This window comes from Larus michahellis, chromosome 1, assembly GCF_964199755.1.
Source record: "Larus michahellis chromosome 1, bLarMic1.1, whole genome shotgun sequence".
In the NCBI taxonomy this organism is placed as follows: Eukaryota; Metazoa; Chordata; class Aves; order Charadriiformes; family Laridae; genus Larus; species Larus michahellis.
Window position 1 is genome coordinate 46483881 of NC_133896.1, and position 20363 is coordinate 46504243.

Sequence of the window (20363 nt, forward strand, 5' to 3'; positions counted from 1 at the left end):
CTTTACTTGAGGGTATGTGCCCCTGAAATTACCTTGCTCTAAGACTCTCGGGGAGCTGGGGGTTGAGAGGGAGGGAAGCGAGGGATTACTCTCGTTCCAGGATCCCTGGAGAAATGTGAATAGGTTGCAGAGGGGAAATGTACTTTTCATGTGTCCTTTCTCCCTCCCTGACTCCCCTCACCCTCCTTGCACGCCCCTGTGCGTCTGCCTGTCTGAAACGGATCTGTCTGTCGAAAATGGGCCTGGAACTCCCTCCTGTGTTGGGATTAGGTCTTGGGGGACCTGGGGTGGAGTTACACGGCTTGCCTATTTTCATATTCATTAGAAATGGGAGGTTGCATAAGGAGCCCTGCTGAGCTTCAAGATATAAAAGCAACTTCGGGTTCCCCCTTTCAAGACAAGACAAATCAAAGGCTCAGAGGCAAAACAGCTCCCTGAGCTCCGAACTTCTTTCCCTCCCTCCCTCCCTCCTTCCTTCCCTCCCATCCACTCGCCCACTCTCCCTCCCTCCACCGCTCACAGTCCAGCCTCTGTCTAGGGAAGAGGCTCTCAAGCAGCCTTAGATGATTATGGATTTTCTGAGCGAGAAGTTTGCCCTGAAGAGCCAGCCGAGCAAGAACAGTGACTTTTACATGGGAGCAGGAGGCACTTTGGAGCACGTTATGGAAACTTTGGACAATGAGTCCTTTTATAGCAAAACGTCAGGCAGCAAATGCGTACAGGCCTTCAACCCTCTGCAAAGGGCTGAGCATCATGTAAGGCTGGAGAGGACATCACCCTGCCAGGACAACAACGGTGAGTCGCCATCCCAGGGTAATTCTCCCTCCTGCGCTTCACTTTGCCCTCCTTGGAGATGGTACAGGGGAGGCCGGGGCTTCTCCTGCCCGGGGAGACCAAAGGCAGCTGCGCAGCCTTTGGGTGCTGGCATGTGAGGGGCTGCCGGGTGGTAGTAAATAATAATAATAATAATAATAATAATAATAATAATAATAATAATAATAATAATAATAATAATAATAATAGCAGCAACATCAACAACAATATTATTATTAACAACAACTGGAAAAGGCGATCGCCTTCTTCGAAGCGCTCGCTCTTTTCCTTCCCGTGCTGCCCCTCCGCCTGCTGCCCCGGGCCGGCTGCCTCGGCTTGTCCCCGCCACCACCGCGGGAGCGGCGGGGCGCGGAAAGCACAGCCCGCCCGGCCCCGGCAGCCCGGCGGGGGAGACGACGGACGGGGAAGGGCCGCGGTGTCGGAGCGGCGGCCGGCGGGGCCCGGCGGGTGCGGGAGGGCTCGGCCGCCGACCCGGCCCCGGCCCCGGCCCCGCCGCCGGCCGCCCCCCGGCCGTCCTCGGGCGCTCCGTCCCGCTCCCCGCGGCGTCGGGGCTCGGGGCCGGCGAGCGGCGTCCCCCGCGCCCGCTGCGAACTCCACGGGAAACGCAGCGAATCCCACGGAAAAGGCAGCCGCGGGTGTCGGCGGCGCAGACGGGACATACGGGGCCAGGTAGCGTTAGAGGGCGGTAAGGGAAGGTCACTTGGTGTGTTCGGTTCTTTCAAATAACGCTCTGCGGGGACAGCGGGGTTTTTCTTCTGCCGTGTTACCAAATAACCCATAATAGTGGTTCTTCATACCGACCGAAAACGACTTAGGTAACTCAAATAACCGTGTTTAATTTATCTATTTATTTATTTATTTTTTCTAGCTGATAGGCAGGGAGAATGGGGATTTTTTTGGAGACATTTAAAATTTTCCCCGTTATTCTAACATGATGTCAATCATGTACAGAAAAAAAGAATTAAAAAAGCCTTTCCCTAGCAGAATCGGAAAATATGGTTAAGATCAGCTACAATAATGAGACTAACAATTTTTTACTTTTTTTTTTTTTTTTTTTTTTACTTCATATAGGTATTGAAGTATTTTTTTGAGAAGTTCCTTTTTTATTAAACAGTTTGTAGGAAATAATTATAGAGTTCTGCAAGTGCAAGTTAAAAAAAAAAACAACAAAACAAACAAACCTACTGAAAATTGATTTATACATTGAAGTTTTTCTTAATTAGCTCATTTAATGTGTGCCTTGGGGGCTTTGGGGCATTTCCTATCTCTGTATGTATTGATGGTAAGTATCTAAAAACTGTGTTTGGTTAAAATAAGATCGGACTGAGAGAAATTACTGAGAATGTGAGAAAATCCCAAAGCAAGTTTCTTATCGTATGTTACATGCCATCTTTGTCTTTTTAAATTTCAATAGAGTTTTAAACTTTTTTTCGCCTGTTTTTTAGAGAGGAAAAAAAAAAGCCCTTTTGAATCCTGTAACATATCGCATGACTTTTTTAGTGATGTGAGATACGTAAAAATAGAAAAAATAGGAAATGTTTTCATTTCTTATTAAGAAGCTACAGAAGAATATTTCTTATCTCTACCGCTCAGATTTTACCTAAAGACAAATAGTTCCTGCAATCCTTACACAAAGTGTATGAAACAATCTCTTTTAATAAGTTAACATTTTGCAGAAACTCTCTGTATTTTGTAACCATAACAAACTTAATTGGAAACAATTCCACTTTACAAATCCAAGAGAAGGTGTATGGAATCCATTGAGTTTGTAAAGTGAAGATAATCTTCGGTTTCATTTGCTTCTTGATTTGTCAGTTTACAGCTATTTAGTTTACAGTTATTTTGTATTTTCTTAGAAATAGATTTTTTTTTCCCATCTGCTTCCAAGTTTAAAGGCATGTTAGTCAATAGCTTTATGCTGCTTATCTTATATGAAAATCTGTTTTGGGCTAAGATTCCTTATCTGTGCAACTCTAGTAGAAGCTGATTTCATGGATTATTAACTACTTTAGTGGCAGAGTAAAAATATTCAAGTACTCTTATGCACTCTCCTCAAACTGAAAGATTTTAGATGATATTTTCAGATACTATTCTTAGTTAAAATTCAGTGTGATTTAGTGCTTTTACTCTGTTTGTGGTTAGTATTACAAATTCCTCTTCTGCGGTCTGGTATAGAAATGCGCAGTTGCATAGAATCGGGTTCCTCGTGAAACTGTTTGATATGAACCCTTGAATCTAAAGCCCCCTGCCTTTAACCAGTTCTTTCCCTCCCCCACCTTGTGTACAGTGAACTATGGGATTACTAAAGTGGAAGGACAACCTCTTCACACGGAGCTGAGCAGGCCCATGGACAATTGCAACAATCTCAGGATGTCTCCGGTGAAAGGGATGCAGGAGAAGGGGGAACTGGACGAACTTGGTGATAAGTGTGACAGCAACGTCTCCAGCAGTAAGAAGAGGAGACACAGAACAACTTTCACCAGTTTGCAGCTGGAGGAACTGGAGAAAGTATTCCAGAAAACTCACTACCCTGATGTCTATGTAAGAGAACAGCTGGCTCTGAGAACAGAGCTCACTGAGGCCAGAGTCCAGGTAGGAACCAAACTTCAGCGTTTCCATGACAAGTTGTGCATTGTAGGAACTGGTAAATTACACTCTTGGGGATTGTACAAAAGCCCATAAAGCTCGTTTTGCTTTGTTTCTTTATGGATATGAGCTGCTGCGCTGCAGTACTAAAATTACTTGTTTTTTTTTTTTTTAAATAGCTTGTGTTGTTGTTCGTGAAACTGGTTTAAACGATGAGAAAACAACATCAATAGTAAAGCACTCCTGATCTCTGGTAGCCCTGTTTTACTGTCAGAATTCCAGGCAGTGAATACATAAAGTGTTACGTGTAAAGATGCCATTAAAGAGAGATGTTGCTGGTAGTTCAGACTGATGACGATGCAGAACTCGGCCACAGAGGATTCTGTGTGTGTTATGGCATGAAAACTACAATCTAAAAAGCCATCAAATTCCTTGTTTAGATCTGAAGAATATGCAGCGAAACTGCACGTACACAGATACGTATAAATATATGTATATATGTTTGTGTGTTTGTGTCTGTGTAGAGCAAGGACGTAATCCTTTCATCTCTGTTATATGTAATAAGCTTAAAAATCGCAAAATTGGGGAGTACATTTGCCAGTTTTTAAACTTGCATAACCGATGGCTAATGTTACTCTAGTTTTTGGAACGAAACATGCTGTTGACCACGTCGTGCAGTATTTGAGATCTTAACTGCGTACGAAGTTGATTCATTCAGTATGTGCTCGTGCAGTAATCTCAACAACGTTTATGACTTTGGATGCATAATGGTGAGAAAAGAAGCTAAATGTCCAGGAAATGCAGCCCTTCCCCTGTTCAGACGTCTTCTCTTAGAAAAGGGTGTGAGCTGCGTTTTGTGACTTTATCCTATTTTTAGAGATCTTCCCCATCCTGGTAATGCTCATAATTTCAACGTAGAGAATAGCAGTCCTGTTGATTCTTACGGACTGGGATTAATTTTTTTAATTTAGTGACTTGAATATGATAACAACTTCACAACTTGTAATTAAACACATACTCACACATGCATGTGAAGACATAGACGTCAGTGCACATGCATACAACCGAAATTAAACCAGGATCACTTTCAGAAACGAACTCAGCTAATTAGTTTTATAAAGGAGTGTTCTTTTCATGTCTATTCAACCAGACAGCATATTCACTGTTGTCATCAGAAAATACAGTCCGAAATCATGTCTCAGTTACATCCATACGATACCAGTGATGCTGAAGGAATTAAGTTCAGTGGCTTTTAACTCTTCAGGCTCTGTGCAATTCCTCCCCCTCTGAATTTGGTTTTCCAATACAGTTTTCCAAGTATGACTTCCACTCATTAGGTTTCAGTCTTGACTTAAAGAAAAAGCTTGTCTAATGTTTTAATACTGTTCTTACAATTGCATAATTCTGGAATAATGAGAACTACCCCAAGAATAGACTAATATTCAGAACAGGGAGGGAACAACTGGGCTAAAATGTGTCAACTGACTTTTTGTCACATTTTTTTTCTAATTTTTAGAGGCTTCATGTGGTAAAAATATTAAAATTAAGAGTGTAAATGTGAAAATGTATATGACTTCACCAGACTTGCACAAAATATCTATTTGTACTTTATTTAAGCGTGTTCCCCCCTTTCTTAAAAGATAACCGATCTTGGCATTTCTCATACGCTAAATATGAAGAGAAACGGTGATTATTTTTACCCAGAGTAGCAACAGTATTCCATCACAAGATTAAGCAATTTTAAAGGCCTTACATCATTAGAGGCAAGCATCTGGCAACGCAAGGATAACAAGCAGCAGATTTTTACATTGCTTTGTGGAGGCAAATGGTTACTTTATCTCTGCCAACAGACAGTTTCTAGTAAAGTGATGTAAACAGAAACATTTTGGGGGATTGTCAAAGGGAAAAAATGTGTGCTTTTTTTTTTCTCGTTTGGTTACTATGAATTCAAGCAAATTGTTTGATTTAGTTTAGCAGAGTGATCAGCTGGATACCTTACCCACATTTCCCTTCACCGCCATTTCATCAAGATCCAATTTAATATTTGTCCTGCATACATGCAGAGCGCGCCAACCTGAACCTAATTTATCTAAGTTGCTCTCTTTCCTGCTGCATGTCAGTGAAGTAATTGGCACCCATTTTAAGGAGATTGTCAAGGTCTTTTTTCAATGAAAGAGCCTCATTACTAAATTCCCTTAGCGTGTTCCTGATGCCTCCTGTGGAGACAGGAGAGTTTTGTTTTTTTCCTTTTCTTTTCTTTTTGCTGAGCCTCAGGCAGCATAAATAATACAAATTTACCAGCGAGGTCCCTAAGCATATATGCTCCGCAGTTACATGCATGGGCCTTGCTGTGATTGCCAAGTGCATTTTAAAAGATTGCACATACTAAATTTGCAACATTTAATCCATGGGAATTAAAATGGGCAAAATTATGCCCTCGTTGCTTAAGCAGCATCAAAGGACAGTTGAGTTCTCCAAAGATCAAGGCAAAACCTGAATTATAAAACAAACAGTGTTATTTTAAATATCCCACCATCGGGGATCAGAAAATGTGCCTCAAAATGGGATTCACAGGCACTGTCTCTATAAAAAAATAATCTATTAACGTATGTATCTATTCAAACAGATTCACGGTCCATTAGCAGGAAGACTAACCAATGGCATTGTTTCCATTAAAAAAAAAAAGGTTCTGTTAGCAGTGTGACTTCTTTAAAAAGAGTTGGAATGATTTTGCTCATAGCTGTACAATAAAGACTTAGTTGGATAATATTACTTTTATAAAGGAACAGCTATTTTTCGTAGCAATCCCTTTAATTCACCAGGATAAGTCTTAGCCAGTCCAAACTAAACTGTTTGAAAGCAAAAATTTTTTTTTTTTTCATTGACCGCAGGACAATGACAGACATCAGTCACAGCAAGAAATGTGAATATAATAGGTTCTGAGGTAACAGCCGACACTCAAAATATTACAGAACAGTCCAAAAGTTATACAAGCATAAAAGAAATAGCTTTTAGTTGACAAGAAGGCATTGTTTCAGGTCTAAATTATTCCATAGTCTAAATGTAAAGTGCCATTCTTTATTTTTCCATTGTCGGAAACATAGATTTTCCTAACAGAAATGTGAAAAAAATGTCACAATAGTTTTAAAATTGTCCATGATCTCATGATTTTTTTATTATCTTCCTGCTCTATTAACCTTCCTTATAAGAACTTCTTCTGCAGCACAGACTACTGTCCCGGTGCCTGCTTTTGCTACTTTTTCATTACTGCACTTGATGAAGATTAAGTATAGCTCTAGGAAGCAGATCATAGGCAGTCGTATCAAGTCAGTGGGCATGTGAAATTAAGAGAAAGTTTCTTTACATTTTGACTTCCTGTTACTTGGCAATTTCCCCCTACATAATGGAACTCTGTCAAAATTAGCACTGCCTGACAGACTGATCTTTCCTCTGGTTTTTTTTTTTTTTGTTTTTTTTTTCAAGGCACTTAAAAAGGAAATAGCATATATTTTTAAAATAGCCAGAAATAACTTAAGCAGGTCCGACACTGAGAATACTGAAACTGCAAGAAATTCATCCTCAGGCGGAGAACATCCGTTCCTTAGATAAACAGAAATTTTCAAAGCTACTGTCCAAAATCTCTTGGCTTTTTCCTAAGAGTCTGCACAGTATGTAATTAAGTTTACCTTGATGACTGTTTCCTCGTTTACTACAGGTTTGGTTCCAGAATCGAAGAGCAAAATGGAGAAAAAGAGAACGCTATGGTCAGATCCAGCAAGCTAAGAGCCATTTTGCTGCCACCTATGATATATCTGTTCTTCCAAGGACTGACAGCTACCCTCAGGTATGGTAAAGGCCAAGTACTACTTTGGCTCTACATTTACCTTCTCTTACATCCTTAGGCACGCACATGCACAGAAGATGCATGAAGACTTTCCTGTGTTTAGCTTTCTGTGTTCTTTAGGCACGTGGACAGGACCTGCCATTGTGAACAACAGTTCTGACCTCCAATATGTATAATTAACGCTTAAAATACAAGTATTTTTTAAAGAACAGTCTTAGGAGCTGCAGAGTTTTGCATAAGTTATGTACTGACAATGGCTGTGCAGTGAAGTCTTTTCTGCACATAAAGTTACGTGGGGATTTGAATCACTTCTAGGTCCTTGCATAAATTCTGCATGACGTCTAGACCCATTGAGCTAGACAGGAATGATGTCATTTTATATAGAAAGGTCAGAATTTCACTTCTAAGATATTTATATTCATTGGCACAACTGTCTTAACAACTCTGGTTTTGTATGCTTTGGTAAGATGAGGCGTAAACTATGTGATCTCTAGGCAACTTTCCTTCTGACATATTAAACATGCACAATTTCTTTATGGACCTCAATAGCCCATTGAATACAGCAAGTCTTCTACTAGCATGAAACCATATTATGGCCATGTACAATCAGAATTAAATGTATATGGCTGGGAGAGGGAGGCAGGAGCTCTCTCAGACAGTAGTAGTTTGGGTTTTTTTGTTGTTTTTTCTTTCTTTTTTCTGTTTCAGTTCTCTGTTAATATATAGTAAGGTATTACTGTGTAATAAGATCAGAATCTTCTGTTTCTGCTCTCCAGTCCTTTGGTTTACTGCCTTGCCTCACTCTCTGCTATTGTTTCTCTGCTTGCTTGTTTTAGTGCATTGAATACTTTTATTCTGAAGCCATTGTTTTTCATGTCTCTAGCTTCCCATTGCTTTTACCACATAATTAAAAAAAAAAATCACCATACAAAGCAAAAAATCTTGTATGGGACCCTGTGGTAGAGTCCTTCCACTGCTGATGTCCTAGTGCTCTGCTAGTTCATTAGGTAGCAGGGTCTCTGCCAGCCTTAGGAAAACACTCATCATCTATGTGGGCTTGCTTTGGTCGTGCTCTACATTGGCTGACTGTGATTAGCTTTGAACCAGAGGCCTTGGGCCCATGTGTCATCTACCCAGCTTAAAGTGCTTACCTCTGAGGAGGTTTGGTGCCTGGGCCAGAGCTGGTTTGTGTTCCAGCCGCTCAGAACATGGGCACAAGCATTTCACACCTGCTGGCACTTCCCAGTCTGCCAGTTTTTATTTCAGAATGTAATAGTGCATTAGCCCAAATTACACCAGAAACCACTGCATGATACATTCTGAGTTTAAAAGGGGGGACACAAAACATGTTTGAGACCTACCTAGGTGGAGGTGTGCAAAAAGACCTTAAGCACTCCTAGGCAGATTCACAGAGGCGTAGATGCACAGTCAATCACAGATCTCACTCAAGGTGTTCGAGCGTCTTTTGAAGGCCTTTCTGACTCATCTACTGCATCACAACAGACGACACAAGGATTACTACTTAAGCTTTTGGCTTTGTATCCCTGACTCAGTTCTCTAGAATAAATTTTGTGTCTCCAAGCTCATCTTGTATTTTTAGTAGGACTTCATCTACAAATTTTCCCAATTGACAGAAGTTTCATTAGCATGAGATAGCGGAATAACGCAAGTTATTGGTAAGAACCTAAAATGTTTGTCCTAAAACTGATGTTTTTAAAAAAGAAACACTTTTGAATTATACGAGAATATCATCCATAAAAATCTAAACCCAATGAAATATCTATTCTGCACTTCCAGATTGTTAAAAAGATGAGTGAATTCACTGCATTCCTATTTAAGAATTTGTTAAAAAACTTTTTCCTAGGCTGATGACACAAATAAGTTTTGGCCTGGAAAAACTTCCTGTCATTAATTTATAAGTTCTTTAAAGCAAGAAATCAAAATGGAAACGTTGGGTCCATAATCTTAAATAAAGCATCTCTAAAATGTGTGGAAAATGAAACATACTCGTTCATAAACATAAATATGCAGTACTTATCTACAACCGCAGACTAAGACGCTGTGGGAAAACAGAGAGGCACAAACACATAATTGAGATTGGTCACCCGCATGAGAAAGTTGTGTTGTACTGTACTGTAGCATACTTCAGGAACAGGAACAAGGAACTAAATGAAGGTGTGAGTTCACTTTACATTGTTTATTTCAGTTAAGCGCTTGCATGTAAGCTTGGCTACATCATAAAACCAAGGTATCTTGCTCCTCAGTGAAGAAGGTGGCTACTTCGCTGTATACTGGGATACGAATAGGTATCCAGGCATTTATCACAGAGCAGCCAAAGCAAGTTCCTGTTCTTGCTAATCTGTTGGTAATTCTTCATAGTTTCACATTCTTAAATCCTCACTTTTATTAAAACCACGTGTGTATCGTATACGTAGTATTTCCAGTGAGAATGCTTGAGAAAACGAAAATCCATATTAAAAACACTAGGAGACTACATTCAAATCTTTTGAACTAGATGTCCATTTATAAGTTCCTCACTTATGGAAAATAAATATACAGTACATGACTTGCTATAAACTCAATAATCTATCCTACAGTTCAAGCAGAAAGATATATTTAAAATTGTGATCTGCATGTTTGGTTTTAGTGTTATAGATTGATTTCCCAGAACAATTCCATTATTTCAGTACAGTTAATGCAAGAAAGGAAATGACGCATACTTTTATTTTTACTTTTTTCTTTCTTTTTTTTTCCCCCTGTATACAAGCACTTTTATTGTGACACTGACATCACTAAATATTTGACAGGCTCTGCCATACTTTTGAGTAACTATTTTTTCTTGGGGATTGTGGAACACAGTTCACTAGAGCTTGTTTACGAAGCCTTTATTAACTTGGGGGAAAACAGACTCTCTGTTGCTGGCAAAAAAATATAGGATGATGTTGAAAAGGGATAAAATCAAGCTGAGATATTTACTGCTGTGTGGCAGAAGAAACAGAAAAAATGTGAATTTCTGGTGTGAATTAGATGAATTTGCAGTTTGAAGATTTCTGTTTTGAGCCCCACCATGGATATGTTCCCAAAACAGACATCCCACTTGCATTCCAGCAGAAACATCAGCCTCTTTTGGAGTCAACAGAGGGTGTGGAGACCCCTGCTTAGTCTCTTCACCAATTATCTTCATCAAATAGAAATTAAGAACAGGACCTTGTGTGACAATATAAACCTGAAAGGTTTTCCTGCATGGAAATGATCTTTTCAACTAATTTCAGATAGAAGGTTGGCTCTGAATCAGAGGATGGTTCAGGTAGGAAGGCACCTCTGGAGGTGGTCTGGTCCAACCCCCATTTCTTTAACTCATCCTAATTTTGCTATTAAATTACACATCTTTATCTTCAAAACAGTAATAAACAATTTAGTTTGTTTTATTTTCTTCTTTTTTTTTTTTCTCTAGACCATAATCGCTTGCTTTGTTAATTCAGTCTAACCTTAATTATTTTCACAGTATGTTGACTTTAGGTGTTACCTTTTGTGCGTAGTTGCTCAACTGGCTGACAAGAAATATCTCCTTAACTGTCCAAATTCTGCATGCATAGATCTTCCGTTAATTATACTGGCAACACCTGGATTACAGAGGAGGACAGTTAGTACAATATTCCAGGATAATGACGTGTTATTCACATGTTTTCTTTCTAGGCTTTAACACTTAAAATACCACAGAGTTGTTAAGTTTTCACTCCAATGAAATATTTAACTTTTGACAACATTATGCTAAAAATCAGATTTTTTTTTCCAGGAAAATGTTGTATACAGTACTTTTCATTCATTTTAGTAAAAGGTTTCAGTTTCATTAGTTTCAGTATTTAAGCTTCAAGTTTCTCTTGCAGATGTAACACATTGTGGTCTGTTATCTTAAGTGCACTCATAAAACAATTCACTGGTTAAAACTCTTTATCCCAGACACTTTGAGCCTCATTAGCCAATAATACTCTGCTGATGATATGAAAGCTAAGAGGCAGCATCCTAACATGAGTGAGGAGATGAGTGCAGATTGACTTCATGGTGACCTTTACTTCAACTCACCTGAGGAAATGTTAGTGAACAGGCAGTACTTGATTCAGTCACTAAATACAGTGCTGTTTAAGATGTGGGATATCTGAGATACTGTTACAGTGCTGATGAACAGGACTTAAAAGAAGCTTGCACCCTTCAGAGGAGGCAGCCAGTGATCAGATAAGATATTAGACACCTGTGTCTAGGAAATTTAATCAAAGGCATTTTAATGCCAGAGATGGGTTCCCTTAAAATTGGTAAAAATCTGGTGAATTAAGTTTTCTCTTCCTAAAGTGTAAGGCACAAAATAGGTAAGATGATCTCTAAAAGTGTGTTCTTCTCTCTGATGCCTGGTTCAGCTGCAGAGATTTATAGTTATCTTAGACCTATGCATTATGTGCTGGGAGAGGAACAATAAGAAGGTTGCTTAGCCTTACCCTTCTCTTACCTTATTAGTCTTTACTTGACTACTTTTGCTGTCCTATGCCTAGTGAGGAGGCTAATGTGACAAAGGGTGCTTGAACTTGTCAGATTTAATGTTTAAACATTAGAAGTATCAAGGGATCAAAAAACCTGAGACTAACTTTCATTTTTATCCCTTCTTTATTTACGCATACAAGAGTGAAATTTGATCAAAACCCTACCCTATTATCACATAGACCTCTGGCTTTCCCTGTAAGAGTTAATATAAAGATGCCATCTTTATAAATGTAAGTGCATCGGTATATGAATAAACATTATATTGTGTCCTTGAAAAACAGATATAAGGGGCAACGTTTTTCTCCCATCTAGTCTCTTTCCATACTTTGCATCTTTTCTTCTTGCTTGTTCTTTGAGTTCAGTTAATTTGTTTTCATTGTTCTTCTAAGTTCTTTTGAAAGGGTTTTTGCTGTCACACCATTATACTTTCCCCCTTACATGTGAAATGTATTGTTTGGATAGGACTGAATTTAATTTATTTTTGGTGGAAAAACCCAGCCTAGTGCAGGTGGGAATTCTAAGGAGACAAAAGCATTTCAAAGGTATGGGAACTGAAGTGATATGGGAGGTGCAGAAAGAAGGGGGAATGTTGGAATCTGAAAAACAGAAGAAGGAAGAGGCTGAAGTTTACATTCCATCCACCAGACTGATAAATCAAATTAAATATGTTGAACAGCATGGCATCACATGATTTTTTTTGGCAGTCAAAGAGTGTAGAAGTGGTATCAGTATACATGTGTTATGTACTAAGTCCTTGGATCATCATTACTGTTCTGCTCTAGCCTTAGTACATATGGGTAATTCTCATTAGCAATAATCAAAGTTACATGCTCCAATTAAATCTTTCATATGGCATATATTAGACACCACATGTTATATGACTTAAAAATTCTTTTAACTGTATTAGACGTATAAATGACACTTAATCACAATAGTTCATTAAGGCTATGGGTACACTGATTAAGTAGGAGTAGATGTGGTAGACATATCTGAGCTAGCTTCAAAGAGGTTTTATCACATACTCATGCTGTCTAGCTGTGACAGCATGCAGCTCAGGCTGGGCCACCACCTGGATGGTATGTTGCTTGCTGCATATGTGCTGACTGTTGCACTGCTGTGGCTGATCTTCCAACAAGAGTAACACTTCTAATCTTTTTGGGTGGTGTCTGTTCCACACAAAGTAGTTTGTGCGCTGCGCTTTTATTTTCTCTTGGTTCTAAACCATCACTGTATGTGGTCCTCCTCACAGCCTCAACACTCAGTTTGTTGCTTTATTATTTTTTTTTGTGAACCATGTATTGCCTTATGTCTGTGATTGACTTAAGCTGGGGCTTAATTATAAGGCAAATCCATTTTTTCTGAGCTAGAAACTTTTTAACAGTATTTCTCAAAGTATGAAATTTTGTCTTTAACTGTATCATAGATGTGAAATATAATTCATTCATATTACAACTGGCCCTGAGATGGCAGCAGGGAGAAGTTACAGTTTATTTACAAAACATCCCGTACAAGAATGAAAGCCTGATGACTTCTTGAGTCCTGCATTATTTTGCAGCTTAGCAAACTTGTTAAGCATGGGATCAAATGAACAGATTTTTATTTTGTTCACCGTTTGCAAGGCCTAAGTGTGGACTAAATGGGTCTATCACATATTTTAGAGCTGTAGCATCAAGTTTCTCACTACCAAGGGCCAGTTTGCATTTTATGGACATATCAGAAAACGGTGTGCTGCAGCTCTCTCATAAGTACCTGAACCCAATACAGTTCACATTCATTCAGTTCAAACGGCTCCTATAAAACGATCACAAATTGCACGAAGAAGTATTCTGTCTAGATATAAAGGAAAAAATACAATGAGAGTGGTAAAGCCGTGGAACAAGTTATTGAATCTCTGTAGTTGGAGCTACTCAAAATTTGACTGGATAGGGCTTGAGTAACATAATCTAAATTCAAAGTTATCTGTGAAAAAGGGTTTGGAATAATAATCCCAGAGGTCCTTTTCAGTTTAAGTTATTCTGAGAATCTATGACTCTGCAAACTTGGGAAGTACAGACAAATTTCTGTCCATACTTTGGATGTTCTTAAGAGACCCTCCAGGAAAAAAAATACTGTGTCAAGTGACGGACCAAATCAGTTGTGGTGATGGACTAGGAACAGCCTACAGATCATGAGTTGTAAACTAGCAGTTTTGAGCAGTTTAACAGCTATTGAATTTGATCTGCCTAAAGTAGCTCCTTGTGCAAGCACAGGTTTCATGTTTTCTCGCAGTGCAAGGATTGTTGCTTCACACAGACAGCAGTGACAAAATTTTAGAAAAACAGTCTCTTTGACAGTCCCGTGTTCTCTATCGTTAGGTAAATTCTTAACTGTTCAGTTAGTGCCGCTGCTGTCTTCCTTGCAGTGCCCCGGAACACCCTGAAAACAGGGCCAATGTGTAGTTTCTAATTACTTACTAGAGTAATTATAATAGCATATAACATAATTCCAGTACCTAAAGGGCGCCTACAGGAAACGTAGGGAAGGACCCTATCAGGGAGTGTAGTGATAGGACAAGGGGTAATGGTTTTAAACTGAAAGAGGGGAGATTTAGATTAGATATTAGGAAGAAATTGTTTACTGTGGGGGTGGTGAGACACTGGAACAGGTTGCCCAGAGAAGCTGTGGATGCCCCATCCCTGGAAGTGTTCAAGGCCAGGCTGGATGGGGCTCTCAGCAATTTGGTCTGGTGGGAGGTGTCCCTACCCAGGGTAGGGGGGTTGGAACTGGATGATCTTTATGGTCCCTTCCAACCCAAACCATTCTATGATTCTATGATAACGTAATGCAATGTAACATAAGGTATATTAGGTAATACAATAATAACAACAATAATAATAACTTATTACTTCATATCTAGAGATCTTAAAAGAGATTAACGTTTTGTTTCCCACGTGAAACATGAAAACACATGTCCACTCAAATAGAAGCTGTGTGTGCTTATATGTGTGTCTGTTGGAAACAAACTCCAGTCTGGATAGGCAGGTGACTCAAATAGCATGAGACAAGACATTTGGTGATGGGAGAACCAAAACTGGGGAAGTGACAGTACAACTCTCAGAAAATTTGGAGATTGAGTTTATATGATTTCTCCAGGTGTTGTATAAGAAGGCTAAAGCTCCAGGAGCTCGAAATTTTAACGGAAAAAAGCAATGACACCAAGGGGATGACCAATTACCTCAGCTAATTTTCCTCTGCAGTGTCAAGCAGAAGGTCGTATACCTAGGAAATGATATCATAGCCATGTTAACAACCATAACTCTCCAGTTGTGTTCTTGTCACAGCTATGAAATCCTACTTTTTTTTTTTCTATAGGGAAGGGTGTGTATGTGTGTGTGTATAAAACATACAGTAGGTAAATATATTGAAGGGCTCTGGTAATTTCATGGTAACCACAAGAGCAAAGCTCAAGTTGTTTGTGATGTTAACAGAAACCAGAGATGTGCTGTATGTATAGCCTCATTCACAGTCTCTGAATTGGCTTTTATATAGTTCATGGATCACACAAGAGTTTAAGAGGAAAAATATTTTCTTTAAATTCATGTACATAATGTCCCTTTTCCTTCCAACATACCAGAAGAAGGTCTGATAATTTTGACTTATTGTAAAACATTACTGTATTTATTTTTAATACGGGAATGCCTTCTGCACCTGAATTTCACTATAAGATATTTATGTTGTAAAACCTTCCTAAGAAATGAAAATCTAATATCAAAAGTGAAGTCACCCAATCAACTAAAATGAACAGAAAATTGATATGACTGAAACATTCTTTTGAAGGGCATAACTGTCTCATGAGACAAGATGTAAAGCTTTCCTAACATCTTGTGGCATTTCTGAAGTTAAGTTTCCTAATTTGGATTCCTTCCTCTAAGGAAGAAACCTAGGGTATCTCTTATGGAAGTTTTAGGAATGAATGGCTTGTTAACATATTTCTTTAACAAGACATTGGTATATTTTAGAATTTGCAGCTGAATTCTGTTCTCATTTACACCCCTGTAATCTCGCCGAAGCTAAATTGAAAGAGATTTGTCTAGGATGAAAATATCAGGAAAATTAGTGGTACTAAACTTAGTTTACTGCAAACCAAACTGCTAGAAATATGGAAGGAAAGAGTGATTTTGTGATACCTCCAGACCACATAGGTTATTAGGCACTTTCAAACTGAGCCTCTGAACCTTTTGAAGTCTTCTCATCATGAATGTATTAAAGGCAAACTCATGTATGTTCCTTTTTAAACAGAGTTTTTTTGAAAATTCTTCCCATAATTATATCTGTGCAGCCTGTGTGACTGTAGCATTTGGCATAGTGTTTCTTAGAAAGACATCTTAGTAAGACAGATAAATGAGACTTTGTAGTGTGTAAGTTAGCTGTGGGGATGATGAGCTCCTTCAGAATTATCTCCTGGGTTAGAAGCTGCATAGATGAACCAGTCTCTTCCTGTGCAAATTCATCCTATTGTGAAGGTTCTGAGACTAACCATTTGGCCTGGAAATACCATCAAAAAGAATGGGGCTTTATGTGCATGTGTTTGAGAGATATATATATTTCTGAATTCTTTTTTAACTTTGTCATCTCCCTGTTTCAATTCAGTAAAGACTTACACGAGCAGAACAAGCTGAAGAGGAACAGCATGGAAACAAAAATGGGTGACTTTTTTTGTAGGAAGAAAGGGAAAGAAAACCCCAATAGTTGCTTAATCTGTCACTGCTGCTGCAAGAAATGTATACGTAACTGTGAAATACAAGCAAGTCCAATTAGAAGTTTCCAGTGTTCCTGAACAACAGCAACAAAAAAACCCCAACTATTTTTGTATGGATTTCTGATTTTTCTAGTTCATGGTTAAAACAGAATGTGTGCAACTTGGGCAAAGTGAAGATACACTCTGTATCTTACAGGCTTTCAGCTGCTATCTTCTTTACTACTCTTGTCTGTACCCTAATCACATGCACGTGGCTTCAAACTCACCAAGTCTGAGAAGGCAGTAAGCATTATGAATCTAGGTGGATGACTTCCCAGTTGCTGTACACTTAACTACCACACTGTCCAGCTCTTTCGGGATCACTTGTTTCCTTCTCGACATATTCTGTAAATCTGTACTAGGATCTGGGAAACTTTCCAGGCAATAGGACACTCAGGAATCCCTGAATCCTGAACCATAAGAGATGTACTGCTCTCTTTGGGAATGTTCTCTGTGGCTGAATGCCACAAACGTTGGTACGCAAGACAATGGTTCTAACAGGTCTAGATAAGCTATGTCCTTTAATCCCCAGATAAACCACCTGTTCTCTGAAGATTATAAAAAGTTTGTCTGATTAGAAGTCAAAACTGGCTCAGGTGTGTTAATTAAAGAGTAATAAGTCAGCTGAGGATCACGTCAAGCTGCAGAGAGTCTCCCATGGGTTGATGTTTGAGACTCTTCTAAAAAATGCTGATGGGAGGAGGGAAGGATGACAACTGGAAAGTTCTGAAACTCTCACTAGAGTCTCTTTCCTCCTGTAGATCTCAGGAGGCCCACAAGAAGGAGGAAAAATCCTTGATACCCTTCCCCAGGCACCTTATTCACTCCATTACCTCTCAGCAGACCACCTAAGATATGCAGGAGCAGATGCCTGAGGTGTGCCCAACTGGCTGTGCGTATGTGTGTGCGTGGAAAGGCAAGCTGCCTTCACGTGAGTGGGTGTGGAAGTGTGTTTATGCCTGTATGTATGCCTGTCTGTGTGAACAAGGAGTTGGGCAGACTGAGTTTGGAGAGAATGTGTTGCTACTGTGGCTTTTCCCCAGCCTTCTGCAGGAAAGCAAAAATAGACCATTTACTGGTTGTTTTTCTGCTGCTGGAATTGCCAAGAAGCCCAAATTAGTCAGCTCCTGATGACCCCTGCTAATACAACTGTTCAAAATATTAGCTTTTAAAATAGACTCTACCTCATCCTTGTTATCTGCACTAGATCTCAGCTAGATGAGTTCAGTGAACCATAATTTATCTCTTTAGCTTGTTGGTGGTTTGGTGGGTATGTGTTGTTGCAAATAATAGGACAATGAGAAAAAAAAAACAACTCAGCATTAGAAACATGTTTTCATTCTTTGTGTGTGTGTATGTGTGCGTCTGTCATAATTCATTACTTCCCCTGACCTCTAATTTGGCAGAAAAGAAATCACTCAGCTAGAGAGATAACCTACGTATCTTAAAGCCAAAATTCCTTTGTCTATGGAGTTGGAACGTGAAGACAAAATTCAGTTTGAAGTGGGAATTCACTTTACAGTGCTAACCGAAGAGTAATTGCAATTTCTCCAAAGTATAGCAGAGAACAAAGACATGTGGGCTCAATCCCAGTGTATCAGAGCAATGCTATAATGAACAGACAACAGATTTTTAGGATGAAGACAAATTTAACAAAGTGAAACTAAAAGAAAAGGATATAGTTACTGGCTGTACTGTGAATGAGGGCTACAAATGTCTTGTATCATGATATTTTACATTTAAAAAAAATCAGCATTCAGGAAAGAGATGCAAGTAAAAGTGGAGAAGAAATATAAAGCTGTATGTTGTATGATGGTGAGTGCAAGTGAGAAAAGACTGAGGAAGACATAGAGGAGGGATGAAAGAGTGCACAGTCTGAGATAATGACAGGAACTGACTTGTGCTGGGCCTTGAAAATCTTTCCGTCTGTTCATCTAGTAACAAATAAGTGAAAAATACCTATCCATAAATAGCATCTATACATAGAGAAGGCCTGAGACTCAGAATGAAGCTTTAAGTGACTGCCAAGTATAGAAGGCATTACACATCAAAGCTTGAATACGTGGTTACTCCAGATCTTCAGCAGACATTGCTGGTAACCACAAAGTTTGTCTCCTAGTCTGTCATGCAACGTTTTCCAGGGACGCACACTGCAGCCAGTTGAGGCTGAAAGCTGAAACAGAAATGCCCTAAAGTATAATTTCGTATAAAAACACCATGAAAAGAATTTTTATCTTCAAACCGTCTTTGAAACAACTTTAGGAAAAGCTCTTGGATGTATTATCAGCCATGCCTGTATTTTATGGATTTATTTGTTTTGAAGTAATTATGCAAGGCTGCTCAATGTTTAATTTTGCAAATACTTGTTGGGATTTGTCGCTTGAGAAATCCTGGTTTGTTTTGTTCACCCTTTTACACTCTTTCCGACCATTACACTAAGACAGAATTCTGATGAGGAAAAGCTTTTACGGTGGAAACAGCTATGATATTGTACACTCTTTTGACACCTTTCCTTTAAAGTCATTTGTGTGCTTCCACGAATTTCACTGACTGGCAGCGCTGATGGCATCCTGAGGTTCAATGGTAAACACTCAGGATAGAGCCACAGAGCAAACGGATGACAGAGCAAGGAATGTGACTCAGCAGCCCTTGCTCTTAAGTGAATGATCCAATATTTTGACTCATGTAATGTCTTCACGGTATTTTCTAATATGATTGCAGAGAACGAGTAAAGTACTTGTTGCTTGTTTTAGAGGAGAACTACTGATGGATGTGTTAAGTACAGCAAAGCAAGCATTGCAGAAAACAAAAGATGAACTATCTAAATGTAATCTTATTCATTTTATATGTTCCAGATTCAGAACAATCTGTGGGCAGGGAATGCGGCTAGCGGTTCTGTGGTTACTTCCTGCATGCTACCACGAGATACGTCCTCCTGTATGACACCTTATTCCCATTCACCCCGGACAGATTCTGGCTACACAGGCTTTTCAAACCACCAGAATCAGTTCAGCCACGTGCCCCTTAATAATTTTTTCACTGACTCTTTACTTTCTGGGGCAAGCAATGGACATGCTTTTGAAACCAAGCCGGAGTTTGAAAGGAGGTCCTCCAGCATTGCAGTTCTACGGATGAAAGCCAAAGAGCATGCTGCCAATATTTCCTGGGCCATGTAATATAGCAGTACCCTTTCTTCATTTCCTTATTTTTTTTTTTTAATAGCAAACTGAAAATGTTTTTATTTCCCATATTTAAAGGACACAACAATAAGCTGCTGCGTGTGGAATGCTAGAAATCACAATATACATGATGTCTGCTTAAACAAATGCAATATAATATTTAACAATAAAAAAAGAATAAACCAAATAGATTTACCATGCATCACGCTCAACAAGCCCTCTTTGTTTTGGTTTTTATATAGAAATATGTTTTGTTGTACCAGTTGATGAAACATGATTATAAAACCTGCAAAAAAGAATAAAACTATTAAGAAAATATGTCTACTCCATTGGTTTTTAGCAGTCCTGTATACGAAGTTAATGCTTTAGAAATGAATACTTCATAAGGGAACAACTCTATAAAGGAAAATAAATTTATTATAGTAAGACCATGAAGTAAATCTCTAAGAACACCATGCAGAGAAAGAAATATACGATCGTTCATGTTGTAGGTGGAATTTGTAGACCCAACTCTCTCAGCACTCTGCTGCTGCTCTGAGCCAGCTCTGTTGTTTTGCTAAATGCATGTTGAGCTCATTGGAATTATATCAATGCACAATTAATGTAATGA

General features: G+C 39.1%; 1 protein-coding gene across 1 annotated transcript; it reads left to right on the top strand.

The window, feature by feature from the left end:
• Positions 1-426: 426 nt before the first annotated feature.
• Positions 427-20043, top strand: ALX1 (ALX homeobox 1). Its single transcript, XM_074572652.1, has 4 exons — positions 427-795; positions 3122-3426; positions 7136-7264; positions 19430-20043. Exons 1-4 carry the CDS (start codon positions 564-566, stop codon positions 19748-19750), a joined length of 987 nt encoding a protein of 328 aa, XP_074428753.1. The 5' UTR covers positions 427-563; the 3' UTR covers positions 19751-20043.
• The last annotated feature ends 320 nt before the right edge of the window (positions 20044-20363 follow it).

Excerpts from the sequence above, each read along its gene's own strand:
- ALX1 (XM_074572652.1), top strand. The coding sequence starts at position 564 with ATGATTATGGATTTTCTGAGCGAGAAGTTTGCCCTGAAGAGCCAGCCG. Across the intron at positions 3,427-7,135 it reads TCACTGAGGCCAGAGTCCAG|GTTTGGTTCCAGAATCGAAG; the intron begins GTAGGAACCAAA and ends CGTTTACTACAG. Across the intron at positions 7,265-19,429 it reads GGACTGACAGCTACCCTCAG|ATTCAGAACAATCTGTGGGC; the intron begins GTATGGTAAAGG and ends TATATGTTCCAG.